Source organism: Garra rufa, chromosome 5, assembly GCF_049309525.1.
Source record: "Garra rufa chromosome 5, GarRuf1.0, whole genome shotgun sequence".
Classification (NCBI taxonomy): domain Eukaryota; kingdom Metazoa; phylum Chordata; class Actinopteri; order Cypriniformes; family Cyprinidae; genus Garra; species Garra rufa.
The window spans coordinates 39,662,185-39,680,748 of record NC_133365.1 but is presented as its reverse complement, the minus strand read 5'-3'; the positions used below and the strand labels follow the sequence as shown (position 1 = coordinate 39,680,748).

Sequence of the window (18,564 nt, the reverse complement as noted above, 5' to 3'; positions counted from 1 at the left end):
ACCAAACCACGCTTTGTTACATACCTTTCATCAAAGTTCAAATCTGACATTATCCAGATGAATTAGTTCCGACTTTAACTCTGAGTTTTTGTCACATTTTATTACCATTTTCAAAACTATAGTGAATAAATTGTGATAATGTGAGAAATGTCAAAGGTGTCTAAATAAACTTTGGTTTGACTATATATATAAACAAATGTATTTAACTGTACACTCTTAAAAATAAAGGTCCTTCACGATGCCATAGATGAACCTTTTTGTCTAAATGGTTCCATAAAGAACCTGGGGAACCTTTCCGTTTCACAAAAGGTTCTTTGTGGTGAATGAAGATTCTTCATTATAAAAAGTTAGGAAAGAGATGGTTCTTTAAAGAATTTTTGACTGAATGATTCTTTGTGGATTAAAAATGTATTTAGTTACCACTTGTAGTACACTTGAACCCACTAGTGTATGAAAGATGGGTTCAAGTGTAATACAAGTGGTAACTAAATACATTTCTTCTAAGGGCAGACCCAGCAAGCAATTTTTGGTCTAAAAGACGTCTATTAGCCGTAAAAACACAGCCCAGACGTCTAGGCTAAAACAAGTTTGTATTTGGGCTGTCAGTGAAAATGTAATAGACGTCTACAAATATCCCAGTATTAGACTAGTCATCAATTTAAAAATGACAAATTAAAATTACAAAAATTAAACCATAAAACCTTGTAAACGCTGCTGAGTTTGCTTACAGGATGGAATATCATACATCTAACTAGTTATTTTGCCAAAAATTGGCATGCAACCAAATTCAAGATTATTTGGGCTGGAAGTGGGTTACACATAGCCGGACTATATCGGGTTTATAGTTAACCCAGACGGTGAAATGACGACTATTGCTTGCTGGGGAGTCACTTTTAAGAATAAGAAATTAAGAAGTTACAGTCATGAAAAATTAATAATAAATAAATTACATTTAAAAATAATAATAAAAGTAAAATTTCAAATATGTGACCCTGGACCACAAAACCAGTCTTACATAGCACATGTACATTTGTAGCAATAGCCAAAAATACATTGTATGCGTCAATTTTTTTCTTTTATGCCAAATATATTAAGTTATATTAAATTATTTTAAGTAAAGATCTTGTTCCATAAAGATATTTTGTTAATTTCAACCCGTAAATATATTACTTCATTTTTGATTAGTAATATGCATTGCTAAGACCTTCATTTGGATAACTTTAAAGGTGATTTTCTAAATATTGTGATTTTTTTAAATAGTTGTATTTCTGCCAAATATTGTCCTATCCTAACAAACCATACATCAGTTTATTTATTTCGCTTTCAGATTATGTATAAATCTCAATTTCTAAAGATTTACCTTTATGACTGATTTTGTGTACCAGGTTCACATATTTAAACCAACAGTGCGTAGACTGGTTCAAATTTGACGTGCAGCTCACATATGGTAAACTTTTTGAAATGATCTTAAAACTAAAATTGCCTTTCATTATGTTTGTTTACATAAAATATCTTAATACCTCACAACAACAAAACAGTATTTACAGCGTATTTAACAAAAGCGCGTTGAAATTGACTGGAGCACAATAGAAGGGCTAAGATTGGAGGTGACAAGGCTACTGTGACCCGTGTCTGGCCCGCCGGTTATGCACGGAATCTCTCCGCGTTGCTTCACGTTGTCGCTATCACGGTAACACCTGCCAGCTTCCTTTTTCAACGCCGCCACCCAGCCCTAATCGGTAACAACGCTTGTAAACAGATCCCTCTCACGCGCCTGCCCTCTCAGAACGCCTGAGAGTGGAGCGGGAGCGCGCAGAGTTATCTGTCACTGCCTTCCGGACAGTCCTGAGAATCTTCTCGAGATGCACCTCGTAGCCTGATAAACCCTTCAAGGACGTGCCTTTCTGTTTATTGGATGTATTTTAAAGAGCAGACTTATGATGTATCTTTTTTTTTAATAAATATATTTTTCTTTCGTTTTTTGAATTAAACGAAGACGAGTCTGGACTTCCATCTGCGTTCTTTTATTGGAAGTACTTATTTGACAGGAAAAAGAATCGGATTAACGGGAAAACTTAAGATGGATTTTTGTGGATGGCTTCTTGATATTTTAGGCTAAACAAAAAAAGGCTGACCTGTTCTTTCACCAAACTTCTTTAAGTGCATCACAGAAGATGAGGAACTAATTAGACTCGCCACAATTTGATGAACTGAAGAACTTCCTGTGAGATGCACTTCCATCTGTGTTGAGGCAGTTTAACCATAGGTAATGGATTGATGTCTTAAATTGAGGTTTTAAATTCAAAATATTGTTAATATATATTTGAAGTGGTCTTCAGAAATGATGAGCATCCTGTGTAGGGTTAATTTTAAATCACAGCTCACTCAAGGGCAAACCTTTTGTTTACTCCAGGGAACAAATGTAATTTAGAACATGTCAAACACATGCCACTCAATTATTTTCTCTCTCCGACAACTGTGATGGAGAATGGCCTCTAAGGAAAAAGTTTTTTGATGGCCCAATTACGGGATCCACATGAGACGTGAGATGGCCTTAATTCAAGATACAAAGAGCGGGTTCGGATATTAATATTTTCTGCATTGATATGCTACATGTACAGGAGATTATTTCTAGACCAGTCCTTCTGTTATTGTGTGTCCTCCTGTATGTCTGTGCCAGTGTCAGGTCCCAAGTGAGAAAGACACGCGTTGGGCCAGATGTCAGTGTTGGACACCATAGCTGTTCCTCTCTGACCTTAAACTAGTTAGTTAGTTTAGGGCATTTGATAAATTAATTAATTTAATAATTTAATCAAATAAGGCAAGAGTTAAACTCTGTCAGAACAAATTCATCTTGATAACTTTGACTGAAATATGTCAATGGATTACAATCAACAAAAAATTCAGACAACTGTTAGTATGACAGTATTCACACAACTATCAATACTTGTTGACCAGTTACCAAGCCTTGCTTAATTTTGTTCAGTCTGTGGTGTAATTAGGTCGCAATAGCAATTAAAGAAAAAAAAAAAACACTTAAGCAAAACATGTTCAAGTCAAATTGCCTGAATAATTTGTACCAAAGTTTTACTGGTAGTCCACTGTCAAAGAATTATTGGGTATAATATGTCACAGTTTACTTTATTTTGCTATCCTTACTTACATAAATGAACTATAGTGTCCTGCACTCATTAGTAAAGAAAATATCAAAATTCTGGTGTCCGAATTATTTTTGATTTGACTGTATGGCCGTGATAATGACAAAACACTCTCTAAATAGCTAAATTCATTTAAAAATAAAACACCTGAATGTGTATTCAATAACTTCGATAGACCAGAATGCTCATCTTTTTTCTTCAAATCACAGATTTACTAGATTGTATTAGATTAGACTTCAGAATTAATGCACCTGGTGGTTAAAGAAAGGAAGAATTGACAATCTGGTGTAATTTAAAATTTAAAAAAAACTTGTGGGTTGTGGCAAAAGAGTTCTTCATTTGCACACTTAATAAATCTGTCATATATTGCTCATCATTACTTGTCAAGATCAATATACTGATATTATAAACTGAGCATGATAGAGGAATCATTATCTTTGATTTTATGTTGTTTTTTTTTCCCCACGCAGTGCGTGATTTTTACATTCGCTTCTGATGTACAGAGCAGCAGATGACCAGTAAGCAAGCTGAACAAGAAATCTGCAGTCATCTGTTCTGTCAACTAATTGCTAAAAGCCCTGTTCCAAGTTAACCCTTTCAACTTTTAAATGTGATTTAACCTACTCCTAAAGAAAGCTCGATTTCACAGTGGAAGCAGGTTGTCTCTGACATAAAAGAGATGAAACGAGAACGTTTTAAGCCGCCTGAACCAGATGACCCTCTGTGCTGCTGTGGAGACATCGACCAGCAAAGAGAGTACTGCTGCTGCGACTGTGAAGAACTTGACGATGCCTGTGAAAGGTCAGAGGTCGCTCAGTTAAGGTCATGGCATGCAGAGGACATTTGTCATTACATTTGTTCAGCTTTTTAAAGTGTTGTTTACTAAAATGATTCTAGGAATTCATTTTGAACCAAATACGTTTTTTTAAAAGGATAGTTCACCCAAAAATTTTAATTCTGTCATTAATTACTCACCCTCATGTCGTTCCAAACTTGTAAGACCTTCGTTCATCTTCGGAACATAAATAAAGATACTTTTGATGAAATCCCAGAGCTGTCTGACCCTCCGTAGGCCAAGGACATTGACAAAAGAGTCTGTGTGACATCAGTGGTTCCAATACAGCTCTAGGTGACGCAGACGAGAAGAATTGTTAAATAAAGTCATTGTTTTTGGGGGGGTTTTTGCCCACAAAAATTATTCTCATAGCTTCAAAAATTACATTTGAGTCACTGATGTGACATGGACTGTTATGCCAGTGTTCTTAGTACCCTTCTGAACCTTGAATGTGAAAAGACCCTTGCTGTTTATGGAGGGTCAGAGAGCTCCTGGATTTCATCAAAAGTATTTTAATTTGTGTTCTGAAGATGAACAAAGGTCTTACGGCTTTGGAATGACACAAGGGTGAGTATTTAATGAAAGAATTTTCATTTTTGGCTAAACTAACCATTTAATCTCTGGAACCCCTTCTGAAAAAAGGCTCTGAATTGTACTGAATGTGCAGTTGGAGTGTACTTCAAATCCTAAAAGTATATGTTTTAAATTGTACTTGCAGATAATACAATATTAATATTATATTTTCCTGTATATTCCCCTTCTTATTAGGTTACTCAGAGGAGAGCCGGACAAGCCAGACATCATCTCTCGTTTCATCTCTCGTATGGCTGATCGTTTGGGTTTGCCATGTTCTGCCATAGGACCCCTTCGATTGGAGCTCTCCGTCTTACCTCCCATGGTATTAATTCCCGGCCTGTTGCGAGTAGCAGCAATTAACTGTTTGTTGGGAGTTGTAGTCCTCACTGCCCTACCAGGACTGGTGCTTTGGTATTACTATGTGACTCACAGAAGGAAAAGACGCACATTGTTTTTTCTCAGCTTGGCACTTTTCTCCCTTGCCTACATGTACTACCTTTTCCTTACTGAGATCGTTCCCCGAGGAGACGTAAGTAATCTGCAGGTGGTTACTGTGACGACAGGGATGATGTTAACGCTTATCTCCCTTGTGCGCACCAAACAAGGACCGGGCTTTGTCAAATCCCAATCATTAGCTCAGGGAATTAACAGTATCTCTACAACCAATCAGAGCACAAACGTATCTGGAGATTCCGCCCCCTGCAATGGAATCAGCCAGTCGAATGTGGAAAAGGAAGGAAAGAAGAAGTTGTGTCCTGTTTGCCGATTGGTGCGCCCACCGAGGGCAGGGCACTGCAGGATCTGTGGGGCGTGTGTTCTTCGAATGGACCACCACTGTGTTTGGTGGGTTTCACATTTCTTCTTTAATAATTTTGTTCTTGACAAAATGATCTGTATCTACACTGCAGTTTAAAACTTTGGGGTTAGTAAGATTTTTAAAGTTTTTAGAAAAAGTCTCTTATACTTACCAAGGTTGCATTATTTAGAAATACAATATAAACAGCAAAATTGTAAGAAATGACCACAATGAATATAACTGTTCTGATATGTTTTAAACTGAATTTTTTAGCTGACATTACTCCAGTCTTAAGTGTCACATGATCCTTCAGAAATCATTCTAATATGCTGATTTTGTACTCAAGAAACATTTATTATTATTATTATCAGTGTTGAAAACAGTTGCTGTGCTTAATATGTTTGTGGAAATACATTTCCTGACTGATTAAAAGTTCAAACAAACATCATTTATTGGAAATAGAAAATGTTTGTAATATTATAAAAGCTCATTTATCACTAATGATCAATTTAACGTGTCCTTTCTGAAAAATATAAAATCATTTCTTTTTCAAAAATCTAACCAAAACCCAAATTTTTAAACAGGGCAGGGCATAAATCTGTTGTTTTAAAACTTAATAAAAAGTCCCTTTTTAAGGATGTAACTTTATTCCATTTACATGTTTCATATAATAAATATGCCTTGCTTAATTAATAAAAGTGTTTATTCTTATAACATTTTTTTAATAATTTATTTATTTTACAAATAATTATTTACAAATATAGAATTTTTTAAATGAATATAATATATTATAATATTAAATCTTTACTTTATAATTAAAATGGATAATTATTAATTATAATTATTCAATTATTTTCAATAATTATTTAAAAACATTTATATAAAATATATATTTTGAAAAAATACTATATATTTTATCTTATTTTTATATATTTTAAAGTACTATACTTTAAAAAAAAAGTTCTGATAAATAAACAATAAAAGGACCGAGAACAATGTTTGCTATTCATAAAGTTCACATTTTAGTCTTTAGCTTCACAGACTTACCACTGCATTGTAATTTTAGATGTTCAAAATATAACTTTACATTTGTGCTTGTTGGATAATCAGTCAAATTAATATTTTTTCGTTTATATTAAATATTCCATTTAATGTTGTTATATTTGTGCCTTTCCTTATAAGATACTTGGCTTAAAGGATTAGTTCACTTAATAAAACAATACAAATTTCTTGATAATTCACTCATGTCATCCAAGATGTTCATGTCGTTCTTTCTTCAGTCAAAAAGAAATTAAGCTTTTTGTGGAAAACATTCCAGGATTTTTCTTCATATAGTGGACTTCAATGATGATCAATGGGTTGAAGGTCCAAATTGCTTTATTGTTTTAATTAATTGTTTTAATGCAGCTTCAAAAGGCTCTACAATGATGTCGGAGGATTTTGAAGTTGGAGTTTTTTGCCCTACTTTACCTTTTTAAACAGGAGTGTACAGACAAAAAAACTAACCACATGTGACCCTTCCTACATGATTACGTAATGCGTGAAGCTGCTGACATGCATAGCTAATTGACAGATTTTTTCACAAGATAAGACCCTTATTCCTCGGCTGGGATCGTGTAGAGCCCTTTGAAGTGGCATTGAAACTGCAGTTTGGACTTTCAAGCTGTTGGCCACCATTGAAGTCCACTATATGGAGAAAAATCCTGGAATGTTTTTCTCAAAAACCTTAATATCTTTCGAGACATGAACATCTTGGATGACCCGGGGGTGAGTAAATTATTTGGACATTTTTATTTTGGAAGTAAACTAATCCTATAATGCAAATCCCTACTACAGAAATAGTTTAACAATTCTAAAATGAATTGTTTAACTTAGTGCTCATGCCAATGACTTGATTCATTTTCTGATCTTTTCACACTTGTATGCATGTGTTCCCTACCCCATCAGACACACACATATGTTCAAGCTGATTCCCAAAAGACGTCACTGTTGCAGGCAGGCTGGTGAGACATGTGCAAAGGCCACAGGAACGCAGCTTTCTGCACAGTAAAGAGAGCGCTCACCAGGCCAATCTGTCTCCATGCTGCTTCAACACACACACAGGCACAAATAAAAATATGAACATGCCATGAGCCATATAATTCCCTTTAAGAGTGAAAATAGTGTAATTGTTCTTAATTGTTTGAATGAGATCGTCTGCATGTGTGTTAAAACTGCTGCATACTTTTTGTGTCTTTGTATGTGACTTTCAATGACAGGATAAACAGCTGTGTTGGTCAAGCCAATCACAGGCAGTTCATTTTGACGCTCCTTCTCTTCCTGGCGACATCGATCTACGGGATCAGTTTGGTGTTACGGAGTATATGTCCACGACAGAATCTATTCACAGCCATGTTATACTGCCCTGGAGTCTATAACCAATACAGGTACACCATCCATTACTTTGTATATGTATCAGATGGAATATATTTACATACACAGTGTTTTTTCACATTTGTGTGTGTTTGTGTGTCTAGCACAGCGCTGTGCTTTACATGTGTGTGGTACAGTGTTATCATAACAGGTGGTCTGCTCCACCTGTTCATCCTTCAGATCATCAATGTCAGTTACAACGTGACAGAACGCGAAGCTCAGATTGCTTTGCGCAACAAAACCGGCAGACGACGCTTCTGTGGCCTGGTTGTGGAGACTGGCGTCTACTCACGAGGCTTCCTCCATAACTGGATTCAGTTCCTCACAATGAACACGGATGAAAACGCTTCCTCTTTCACCTTCACAGACATGGTATGATTCGAGAGACTACAGATATGATCCTGGGTGGTATATAAACTATAATCATGTGATATGTTAAACAGATAAGCATATGTGACCCTGGGCCACAAAACCAGTCATAAGAGTCAATTTTTTTTGTTAATTTTCAAAGCTTTCCATTAATGTATGGTTTGTTAGGATAGGACCAATATTTGGCCGAGATACAACTATTTGAAAATCTGGAACCTGAGGGTACAAAAAAATCTAGAGAAAATCTAAGAAAATCAACCTTAAAGTTGTAAAATTAAGTTCTTAGCAATGCATATTACTAATCAAATTTAAGTAGGGCTGTCAGTCAATTAAAATTTGTAATCGAATTAATTACATGATGTGCTGATTAATTAATCGAATTAATCGCAAATTAAATTTGACTGTGAAATTACCCGCAAAAGATTATTTAAAGATTATTTATTTTAAATCATTATTGTGTTAAATGAGAAAGTATCAAATAGACATTGCAAATAGTAGTTTTAGAGAAAAATATTTTATTTGATTCAACATCAAATTTATTACACAAACATTTAGGCTACAACGGCCTAACTATGTAACATAAAAAAGATAATTTGAGAAACGTCTCAGTTTATACAATGAAAGTCCAAAACAGCTTAGTTACCAATTCTTTCAATTTTGTTTTTTAATGAAATGATTCTCTAAATAAGGAACTAAAACAGCCAGCAGGTGGCGGTTAATGCCTTTATAATTCATTTGATTTGTTTACACTGCTTATTCATTTAGGAATAAAGTTGAATTGAATAATTGGATTCGTTCAAAACGCAGATTCATTCAGAAACGAAACAACAATGTGTTACTAACAGATGCCTATCAGTTCTGCGGTGGATTTAAAGGTAATATTGAGCAAAATATATCTGCAAATTGAGCAAAACAGTTAAAATATAACAATATTGACTTTTTTAAAAACAGCACTCGTGTGATAGGCCAATTGCTCTCGCTGCTCTTGTGATATCCTTTATCATATGATATAAATATGAGGCAAAAACCCAATATATTTTTACTCCAATATTTTGATTTTAGGAGCATAACTGCATTTATGGAGTTTACCCTGCATCATATTTGTCAACAGTCAACTGTATGAAATGTAAGATTTCATACAGGGTGGGGTATTTAACTGCAGTAAAATATTTTAATCGCATTATTTTATTATTATTCTTGAGTTAGCACATTAAACTGACAGCCTTAATATTAAGTTTTGACATATTTACAGTAGGAAATTAACAAAATATCTTCATGGAACATGATCTTTACTTAATACCCTAATGATTTTTGGCATAATATATTGTTGGCTATTGCTACAAATATACCCGTGCTACTCACGACTGGTTTTGTGGCCCAGGCCTAGAGTTAGTTGACATGTTTACCTTGTTTGCATCAGGAAGAATGGTTGTATTGTTAATTATGGACAGGATGGAACTGGCCAGAAGCTGATCTGGAGATTCAAGGCAGTCAGGTCAAAAATGATGAACAAACATCTGTGGGCACCTGTATGGAGATACTGAAGTGAGTTCAATGTGTTATGTGGCCACAGCCATGTGTTAAAAAAATATAACAAAACTTCTAAAGACTACAACTTTATGGCATAAATAACCAAACTGTATGAATGAAACATGCTTAAATGATCAGACATAAGTGGGCAACTTTGTAATCTGAATCTCATGTCTCAAGTGTGTGTGTGTTTTTAATGACAAGTGTAAGAAATATGAAGATGTTTTTTATTGGGGGTGAACTATACCTTTAAATCTTAAAAGATTACTTAAAGGGGTCATGAACTGTTTTTTGTACTGTTCTCTGTGGTCCACTTATAATATTATCAAGATTTGCACATCAAAAACATCATAATTTAGAAGTAATAGTCTATTTTCTGTCCAGTTTTGATCCCCCTCATCAGAACGCTCTGTTAGAATAGGTGTAGTGGATTGTAGACTCGAAAGTAAACACCCACTGCTATGATTGGCTACGCTAGTGTATGTTTGACAGCCTACATCCTTTACAGCATCCAATACTCAGTACATATCAAATGATCTGTAATAACAGACAAAGCAATAGTGACAGTGCAATAAAAACAGTTACTCACACTTGTGTGGTGCGACTGTCGGATCCAATATAGTCGGCACATCATTATCTTTCATTTTCAATCTTTCTGAAAACCCTGCGTCGAGTTGTGCCTTGTTTGTAAACGGTTCCATGGTAAAATGAAGTGAACAAACGACCAAATTCTTACTGATGCAGTCTGGAACTTCCTTAAGAATAAAGTTCATCCACTCTTTACTAATGCTGCAGTCAGAAGAAAGGCAATGCAAAGACTGTTTTTCCACAACTTGGCACTGCACAGCGTCTTGTTGTATTCAGAGCACTCTTTATCATTTGGTTTCTGTATAGACCTGCGTTAGCCTCTCTTGTTATTTACACTACGTGCATGAATCGGTGGACGGGGCTAAACAGGCAGTGCTGTAGAAGCAGGTGTTGATCTTCTTCTGCGGAGGTGGTGCTTAGCCACACTATTACGTCATAAAGTGGCACATTCCACAACCTGCCGTTTTTGCAGATTGGCTTCAATAAAAGCTATTTTTAGACTAACAAGAAAGTTTTGAGTTCGGAAACGTACAGGATGTTTTTACAGTACAGTGACCTCTTATATGTCAGAAAATCAGGGGGATTTTTGATTTCTCAGTTCATGACCCCTTTAAGATTTATCAGCCTGCCAAATGCTAATAAACCAAAAAATACATTTTACACCAATGTATAATCCTCGAAATTGTAAACATGCTACTACCTTTGTAGTGTGCTCTCTCAGGACAAATGATGTTGTACACTCTTCTGCTTTCACAGGTTTCTGTGTTCAGTGCTCACTGAACAGCAGTGTGTTAAGGTGTACTTAAATTAATAAGCATCCATCATTTGATATGTGTACAAAATAAATAAAATGAATTCTGTCATGCACAGTGAATAGACTGCCACTCGCTTTAGTAAGAGTCAGTGGTTGTGTTGATCACTCTGAAAGGGCTGTGAGTGACCTACCTACCTATCTCTGCAGTTTAAAAAGACAGGAAGTGTTTTTAGAGCGATGCTGGCCCTCTTGCCTATGTGCAACCACAAGGTAGTTTGAGAGCAAAACAGAAAAAATGCTTCCTTCTATGCAAAATAAAGTGAAACTACAACACTAAAATATTTCATTTCATTTTAAAAGATTATAAGCAGTGTACAGCTTGGATTTTAATTTAAACAAATTACAAAGAGTACACTGTAAAAAGTTTTCACCAGTTTCAACTTAAAAACTTAAGTTTAGCAGCTGCCTTAAGTTTTTAAGTTAAATCAGCTTAAAACTACAATTTATTTTAACTTATTACAATAAAAATGAGTTGATATAACTTGTGAGTTTAAATGACTTAAGCTGATTTAACTTAAAATCTTAAGGCAGCTGCTAAACTTAAGTTTTTAAGTTGAAACTGGTGAAAACGTTTTACAGTGTACCCAAGATTTACAATCTACTCCTAAAGACTACTTTTAAAACAATATAGTATTCACTATAGAATAGAAAGTACAGTCACACCTGCTCTACTATACAGATCTTAGATATGATCTTTCTTTACATTAAGTTTTTTCTTTTTTTTAAAGATGTGATTTACTGAAACCCTGCCCCCACCTTATGTTGTATAGAGCTATCAGAGTTGTCTTTGTGGTTACTGTCTGTCTATGCTGAGAAGTGTATCAGACAGCATCACACGTCCTGTATAGCACAAGACACCATGAGGATTGGACAAACTAATTCTCTTTTGCCTGAACAGCACTGGATTCATCTGTTGATACTCTTAATAACCCTCGTAACAGGTATGTGTGTGAGAGAGTGTATGTGACTGTGAGACACACACATAGAGATTGAGAGGATTTAGAAGTTTTTTGTTTTATGTAGGCTACGGTACCGTTCAAAATGTTGAGGTCTGTAAGACTTTTTGTGAGGTGTTTTTAAAAGAAATCTCTCGTGCTCAGCAAGGCTGTATTTTTGGTCATAAATACAATAAAACAGTAATATTGTTACATAATAAAGTAGCCTAATATTGAAAAAAAAAAATTTATACAATTTTCATCATCATTACTCCAGTCTTCAGTGTCACATGATTATTCAGAAATCATTCTGATATAATGATTTGGTGCTTAGAAAACATTTACTGTTATCAATAATGAAAACAATTGTGCTGCTTAATATCTTTCTGATAACAGTGATACATTTTTTTCAAGATTCTTTGATGAATAGAAAGTTCAAAACAACAGCATTCATGAAACTTTACTGTCACTTTTGATCAATTGAATGCATTCTTGCTGAAAAAAGTATTGATTTCTTTTAAAATGCACCTAAATTTTTAAATGTAAGTGTGTTAATCCAGTGACGTATATAATGAAATTGTTTTTTAATTAAACACATTTACTGCTTCATTAGGTGTGCTGTGCTAAACAAAATCTAATAAATTATGAAAATTGTTGTTTGGACAATTACATGGTTCTTTATTTGCACTTCTTTCTCTGTTTTTTTTTTTTTTTTTTTTGCAGGGGCCTTGGCAGATGAAAATGTGATTGAAGCTCTGTTGGGTGGGAGTGCGTCTTTTAACTTAAACGTTACAAGTGACATGACAGTAACCCTAGCTGTATGGAACAAGTGTCCGAATCAGAAAGTTTTTGTGTTCAGCCCCGACCATGGACTCATTATATCTGACAACAACTATGCTGATCGTCTTTCTGTAAAATCTGACCACAGTATTATACTGGATAAATTACAAGAGAATGACTTTGTGACTTACTGTTATGAACTCACTACTTTCCCACATGGGAGTCTTCGAGGACAAATTAAGCTAGTGAAATCGACAAAAAAGGGTGAGAATAATTATTTTATAAGACATCTTTCACCAGGCATATTGTCAGCTAGCTAAAAATTAATTTTGTTATTACAGATGATATTTTTATGTATACAGAAATATAACCATTTTATGGCTATTTACGTTTGTGACCTTGGACCAAAAAAGAGTTGTAAGAGTATTTTTTTTAATTGAGATTTATACATCATCTGAAAGCTGAATAAATAAGCTTTCCACTGATGTATGGTTTGTTAGGAAAGGACGATATTTGTTGGATTTGAAAATCTGAGGGTGCAAAAAAATCTAAATACTGAGAAAATTGGCTTTAAAGTGGTCAAAATGAAGATCCTAGCAATGCATACTACCAATCAAAAATTAAGTTTTGTTATATTTAAGATAGGAAATTTACAAAATATCTTCATGGAACATGATCTTTACTTAAAATCCTAATGATTTTTGGCATAATTTTGGCTATTGCTACAATATACCCGTACTTCTTAAGACTGGTTTTGTGGTCCAGGGTCACATTTAAGATTTGGAATCAAGTATGAGGGACACGACACAAAACAGTGTTACAACACTTTTTTGTTGCGTAGTTAAACACTTCGGAAAATTATTTAATAAAAACTATTTACAGTAAGAAACTTTTACTTTGTTTAAAAACTAAAACATAGTACATACATCCAAATCAAACGCGTCCTAAAATTCTGACAAACTTCTACAAAAAAAGAGAAGGATAACAGAGTGTGATCTGTGAATGTATGTTTTAAGATTTGTTTTTAGATATTATAGTTATATTTTATTATATTTTAGAATTACAGTATGCCCGTAAGAGCAGGCACGGCACATTTGTACATTTCGTGGGTCGTGTTTTTCGGTCTCATCTGCGTCCAGCCATTTTGAGCTGTACAAAACTGTAAAAACTAAATTTAAAAATTAGTGTGTCTTACAAGTCTTACCGTATTATTTTAATGTATTATCTTGATTATGAACACACTGGTTTGTAGTGCAAACAGTTTTAGCATTTACCGCACTCATTGTTCCCCTATAGCAGCTAATGAACTGGAAGTCTCGTCTATAGGCTTCCACATTGAAGAATAGGCAGATTATTTGAGTATAAATTAAGTGATGTTTGTTTATACATATATAGTCTTGCATTTTTGCAATGATAAGAAACAAAGAAACTAGAAGAAACAAAAAAATAAAACATTGTATTGATCTTCTCGCAGGTGACGTGCCCATCAAGATAATCTCCGTGGGTTGCAGCATAGGTTTAATAGTATTATGTGGAATCATCGCTGGAGTGGTTTGCTATAAGGTAATAATCCCAAACTCGTCCACAAAAAAACAAAATATGATCCACTGAATTCAACTCAACAACATAACCGAGTGATTTAGTGAATGGTTAAATTCATTCTGCTCATGTTTCATAATTAAGAAACCAATGTATATTTCACACACACAAAAAATGCTTCTGTAAATGTGTTTTAGTAACATCAGGTTTGATGTTTTATGTTTCATTTGATGTTTAGAAGAGAAGAAGTAATTCAGCAGACACTGCGTTGCAACCTGGAGGCCTTACTGGTGGTCAGCCCTCTGTGCGGATGAAAAATAAGAAACGGCCCAAAAGGATACGCTCGCAGAGTGAAGAAGAGGTTGAGAATGAAGACTGTAATTACCTGAATATTACTTAACCTAACACAGTATGTCTATAATGGATGTTACTGTGGATGCAGATTATTTTTGTACAGTCAAACCAAAAGATACCAGACACCACATATCATTTTAATTTTGTTTTACTAGTGGGTGCAGGACACTATAGTTTATTCATGTAAATGAGGATAGCAAAATAAAGTAAACTGTTACATATTATACCCATAATATTTTATATCTTCATACAGTGGCTTACTAGTAAAAGTGATAAAAATTTGGGACCAAAAGTATTCAGACACTTTGACCCTGATCATGTGTTTTTTTTCTTGAATAGCTAATTCGACCTTTTTACACTACACACTGAACAAAATTAGGAATTGGTTAGTAATTGCTCAACAAATTATTGATAGATGTGTAAATATTGTCATACTGGTTGATTGTAATTCATTACATACCTTTCTATACCTTTCGATTTATGAAGTGTGCAAATCAATAACTCCTTTGCCACAGCCCACATGTTCTTTTAATTTTAGATTACGCCAGATAGTCAATTCTTCCTTGGTTTTAACCACCAGGTGCATTGATTCTGAAGTCTAATCTAATACAATCCAGTAAATCCGTGATTTGAAAAAGAAAGATGATCCATTTGGTCTATCGAAGTTATTGAATGCACTTTCAGGTATTTTATTTTGAATTAATTTAGCTATTTAGAGTGTTTTGTCATCATTACAGACATACAGTCAAATAAAAAATTATGCAGACACCAGATATAATTTTTGATATATCTTTTTACTAGTGGGTGCAGGACACTATAGTTTATTTATGTAAGTGAGGATAGCAAAATAAAGTAAACTGTGACAGATTATACCCAATAATTCTTCATACAGTGGACTACCAGTAAAAATTTTGAATATTTGGTATCAAAAATTATTCAGACACTTTGACTTGAGCATGTTTTGTGTTTTTTTCTTTAATTGCTAATGCGACCTTTTTACACCACAGACAGAACCAAATTAAGCATGGCTTGGTAACTGGTCAACAAAGTATTGATAGTTTGAATATTGTCATATTAACAGTTGTCTGAATTTTTGGTTGATTGCAATCCATTACATACCTTTCTAAACTACAGTGAATAAACTGTCATAATGTGAGATAAAGTGTCTGAATACATTTTGATTTGACTGTAATTGACTGTTTTTAAAAACAAAAAAGAAGTCAGAAAAATCCCACAGGGAAAATAATCCCATGTGGACTGGAATATGCACTCATTAACGTTTTTGTCTAGATTTAAATAAGCTTCATTCTTCAGTTCATTCTTATTTTTATATTATTTTTTATCGTGTAATATAGCCTACTACTTTTTTCTGTGAAAGTAAATATTGTGTCCCCTTCTTTCTTTTTGTTTCGTTGTTTATGTTGTTCTTTTTCCATCATGACAACTTCAGAAAATTTGATTAGGATGATCAGAAGATGTTTATTGGCAGTTGTGTTTTAGTCATTGATCTGGCCTTAGCTAGATCAAAAGCAAGTCAATGTTAACATCATTATACTCTAGCTGTGTTGCAATTATGATTAAAGTCTGCTTTGTTGCCTGAAGTGTGTTAAATAATGATCCCTGTAAATCGCAGAAGTCAGAAGTGCATAAAAAACATCTTAATTCATCCTATAACTTGCATTACCTTTGTTGTTCAGACGGTGGCAGTGTACAAGATTAAATGATTCTGTGCAGAGCTGTGTTGCATGTGGATTTCTGAGAACTAAAACAACTCCAACAAGTATTGTTAATAGTAATGTCATTTGTAACTTAGCAGAAGTTTCAACTTTTCTGACCAGAAATGCCATTAGATGCATGTGGGACTTTTTTAATTCAGTTTTTTCAGTTATTCAGTTAACCACAAGAAAAGTCACTTCCTGACTTCTGAGTGATCATTCTAGATTAAGTACTTCATCAGCAGGAGCAGCAGAATGGTCGTTTTTTGCATTGTTTGAAGTCTGATTTCCACTCTGTTTGATCATTTGTTTTGACTCCTTTTAAGTTCTGATGACATCATTTGCTGATTGACTGAATTAATCATGTTACAGTATGTTCACACAATGTACCCATTAACACCTACTACAGAGAAACATGTCACATCTCACTGCTTCCTTTTCAGAAATGCAAACATATGAATAATGAGGTCTTGCACAAAGCCACAGAATAAACTGTATTACATGTGATGATTCTAGAGTCTAAACATTGTTATGTTGCACTGGTTACATCTAGGCCTACATGTAGAGTCTTACTCCATCAAACGTCAGTCTATGCTGCTGCTGTGGTTTTTGGTAACTGTCAAAAGTTTCTGTTGAATAAGTGATTATTTTAAACCTAATCCTTTATGCCACTATTCTAATCATGACTTAAAGGGATGGTTCACCTAAAAATTTTAATTCTGTCATTCTTTACTCACCCTCATGTCGTTCCAAACCTGTTAGACCTTCAATCCTCTTTGGAACACAAATGAAGATATTTTCGATGACATCCGAGAGCTTTCTGACCCTGTATAGACAGCAAGGATCCTACCTTAATGCACAGAAAGGTACCAAGAACATGGACAAAATAGTCCATGTGACAAAAGCTTCATAAAATTACAGTTAAACCACTGATGTCACACAGACTGTTTTGTCCATGTTCTTGGTACCTTTCTGGGCCTTGAACTTGGTAGGACCTTGCTGTTTATGGAGGGTCATAAAGCTCTCAGATTGCATCAAAAATATCTTAATTTGTGTTTTGAAGATGAACAAAGGTTTTTTTTTTTTGGTTTTTTTTTGGTGAACTATCAACTATGTCATCATGGTTAGAGGCTAGCACTTGTATATCACTGTGTAACAGTAATGATATATATTTGCCAAATGAAAACAATCAAGGCCAGTAGCCTATATATATATATATATATATATATATATATATATATATATATATATATATATACAGTCAAGAAAGAAATTATTCATACCCCTGGAAAATTCTGACTTAAAGTTACTTTTATTCAACCAGCAAGTTTTTTTTGACTGGAAATGACAAAGGCTTCTCCCAAAAGATAATAAGACGATGTACAAGAGGCATCATTGTGGAAAAACATATTTCTCAGCTTTTATTTACATTTGAACATAAAGTGGCATGTCCAAAATTATTCATACCCTTTGCAAACTGTCACAGTCTATGGGAAAATCCAAAGTTCTATACCATTCCAAATAGCCCAAGCTGTTCTAAAGCATCCTAATTACCCTGATTCATTAGGAACAGCTGTTTTAATCAACTCAACAGGTGAAAAACAGAAGCTCTCTGCTGTTGGTTTGTGGACAGTCATGGCTAAGACAAAGGAGCTCACTGAGGACCTGCGGCTGCACATTGTGGCTGCTCACAAGTCAGGAAAGGGCTATAAGACCATATCTAAATGTTTTGAAGTTCCAGTAGCTAGTGTATTATTAAAAAAAAATACAAGACATTCCGCACTGTGAAAAATCTCAGAAGATGTGGTCAGAAGCCCAAAAAATAATAGTAACTTTAAGTCAGAATTTGCCAGGGGTATGAATAATTTCGGGCTTGACTATATATAAAATATACTTGCAGGAGATGGCAGAAAGAGAGAATGCTTATTGGCATTAGTTTGAGAAGAACCACTGCATTAACATTATTTCTGAAGGAATCAACTATTTTTATTGCATTAAAAGCCACTTTTAAATTCAAGAATTTTTGCTGCACAGAGATGCTTATATGTAGATTTACTATATGTTGTTATACATATTAAGAAGAAAAAAGGTTTCAACTTGAAAAGTTGAGTGCCAATTGTCATGTGTTCTCTGCTACTGAAAGACCAAGCTTAACAAATGCTA

The 18,564-nt window shown here is 34.3% G+C and overlaps 1 protein-coding gene across 2 annotated transcripts; it reads left to right on the top strand.

The window, feature by feature from the left end:
* Window positions 1-1,851: 1,851 nt before the first annotated feature.
* On the top strand, window positions 1,852-16,287 carry zdhhc23a (zDHHC palmitoyltransferase 23a). 2 transcript variants are annotated; one of them, XR_012355606.1, is made up of 9 exons: window positions 1,852-2,266; window positions 3,629-3,959; window positions 4,762-5,412; window positions 7,624-7,791; window positions 7,882-8,149; window positions 9,598-12,019; window positions 12,737-13,057; window positions 14,268-14,356; window positions 14,571-16,287. XR_012355606.1 is itself a non-coding variant. In XM_073840672.1 (6 exons), exons 2-6 carry the CDS (start codon window positions 3,838-3,840, stop codon window positions 9,688-9,690), a joined length of 1,302 nt encoding a protein of 433 aa, XP_073696773.1. In that variant the 5' UTR covers window positions 1,852-2,266; window positions 3,629-3,837; the 3' UTR covers window positions 9,691-12,669. The 2 variants fall into 2 exon arrangements, 1 of the variants encoding a protein (XP_073696773.1); XM_073840672.1 differs by lacking the exons at window positions 12,737-13,057; window positions 14,268-14,356; window positions 14,571-16,287 and having other exon boundaries at window positions 9,598-12,669.
* Window positions 16,288-18,564: the final 2,277 nt, after the last annotated feature.

What these genes read in the sequence shown, in the direction of transcription:
- zdhhc23a (XM_073840672.1), top strand. Translation starts at nt 3,838, where the DNA reads ATGAAACGAGAACGTTTTAAGCCGCCTGAACCAGATGACCCTCTGTGC. An exon ending in CTTGACGATGCCTGTGAAAG is followed by an intron (nt 3,960 to 4,761) that starts GTCAGAGGTCGC and finishes CCTTCTTATTAG; the next exon opens with GTTACTCAGAGGAGAGCCGG. An exon ending in GGAGTCTATAACCAATACAG is followed by an intron (nt 7,792 to 7,881) that starts GTACACCATCCA and finishes TTGTGTGTCTAG; the next exon opens with CACAGCGCTGTGCTTTACAT.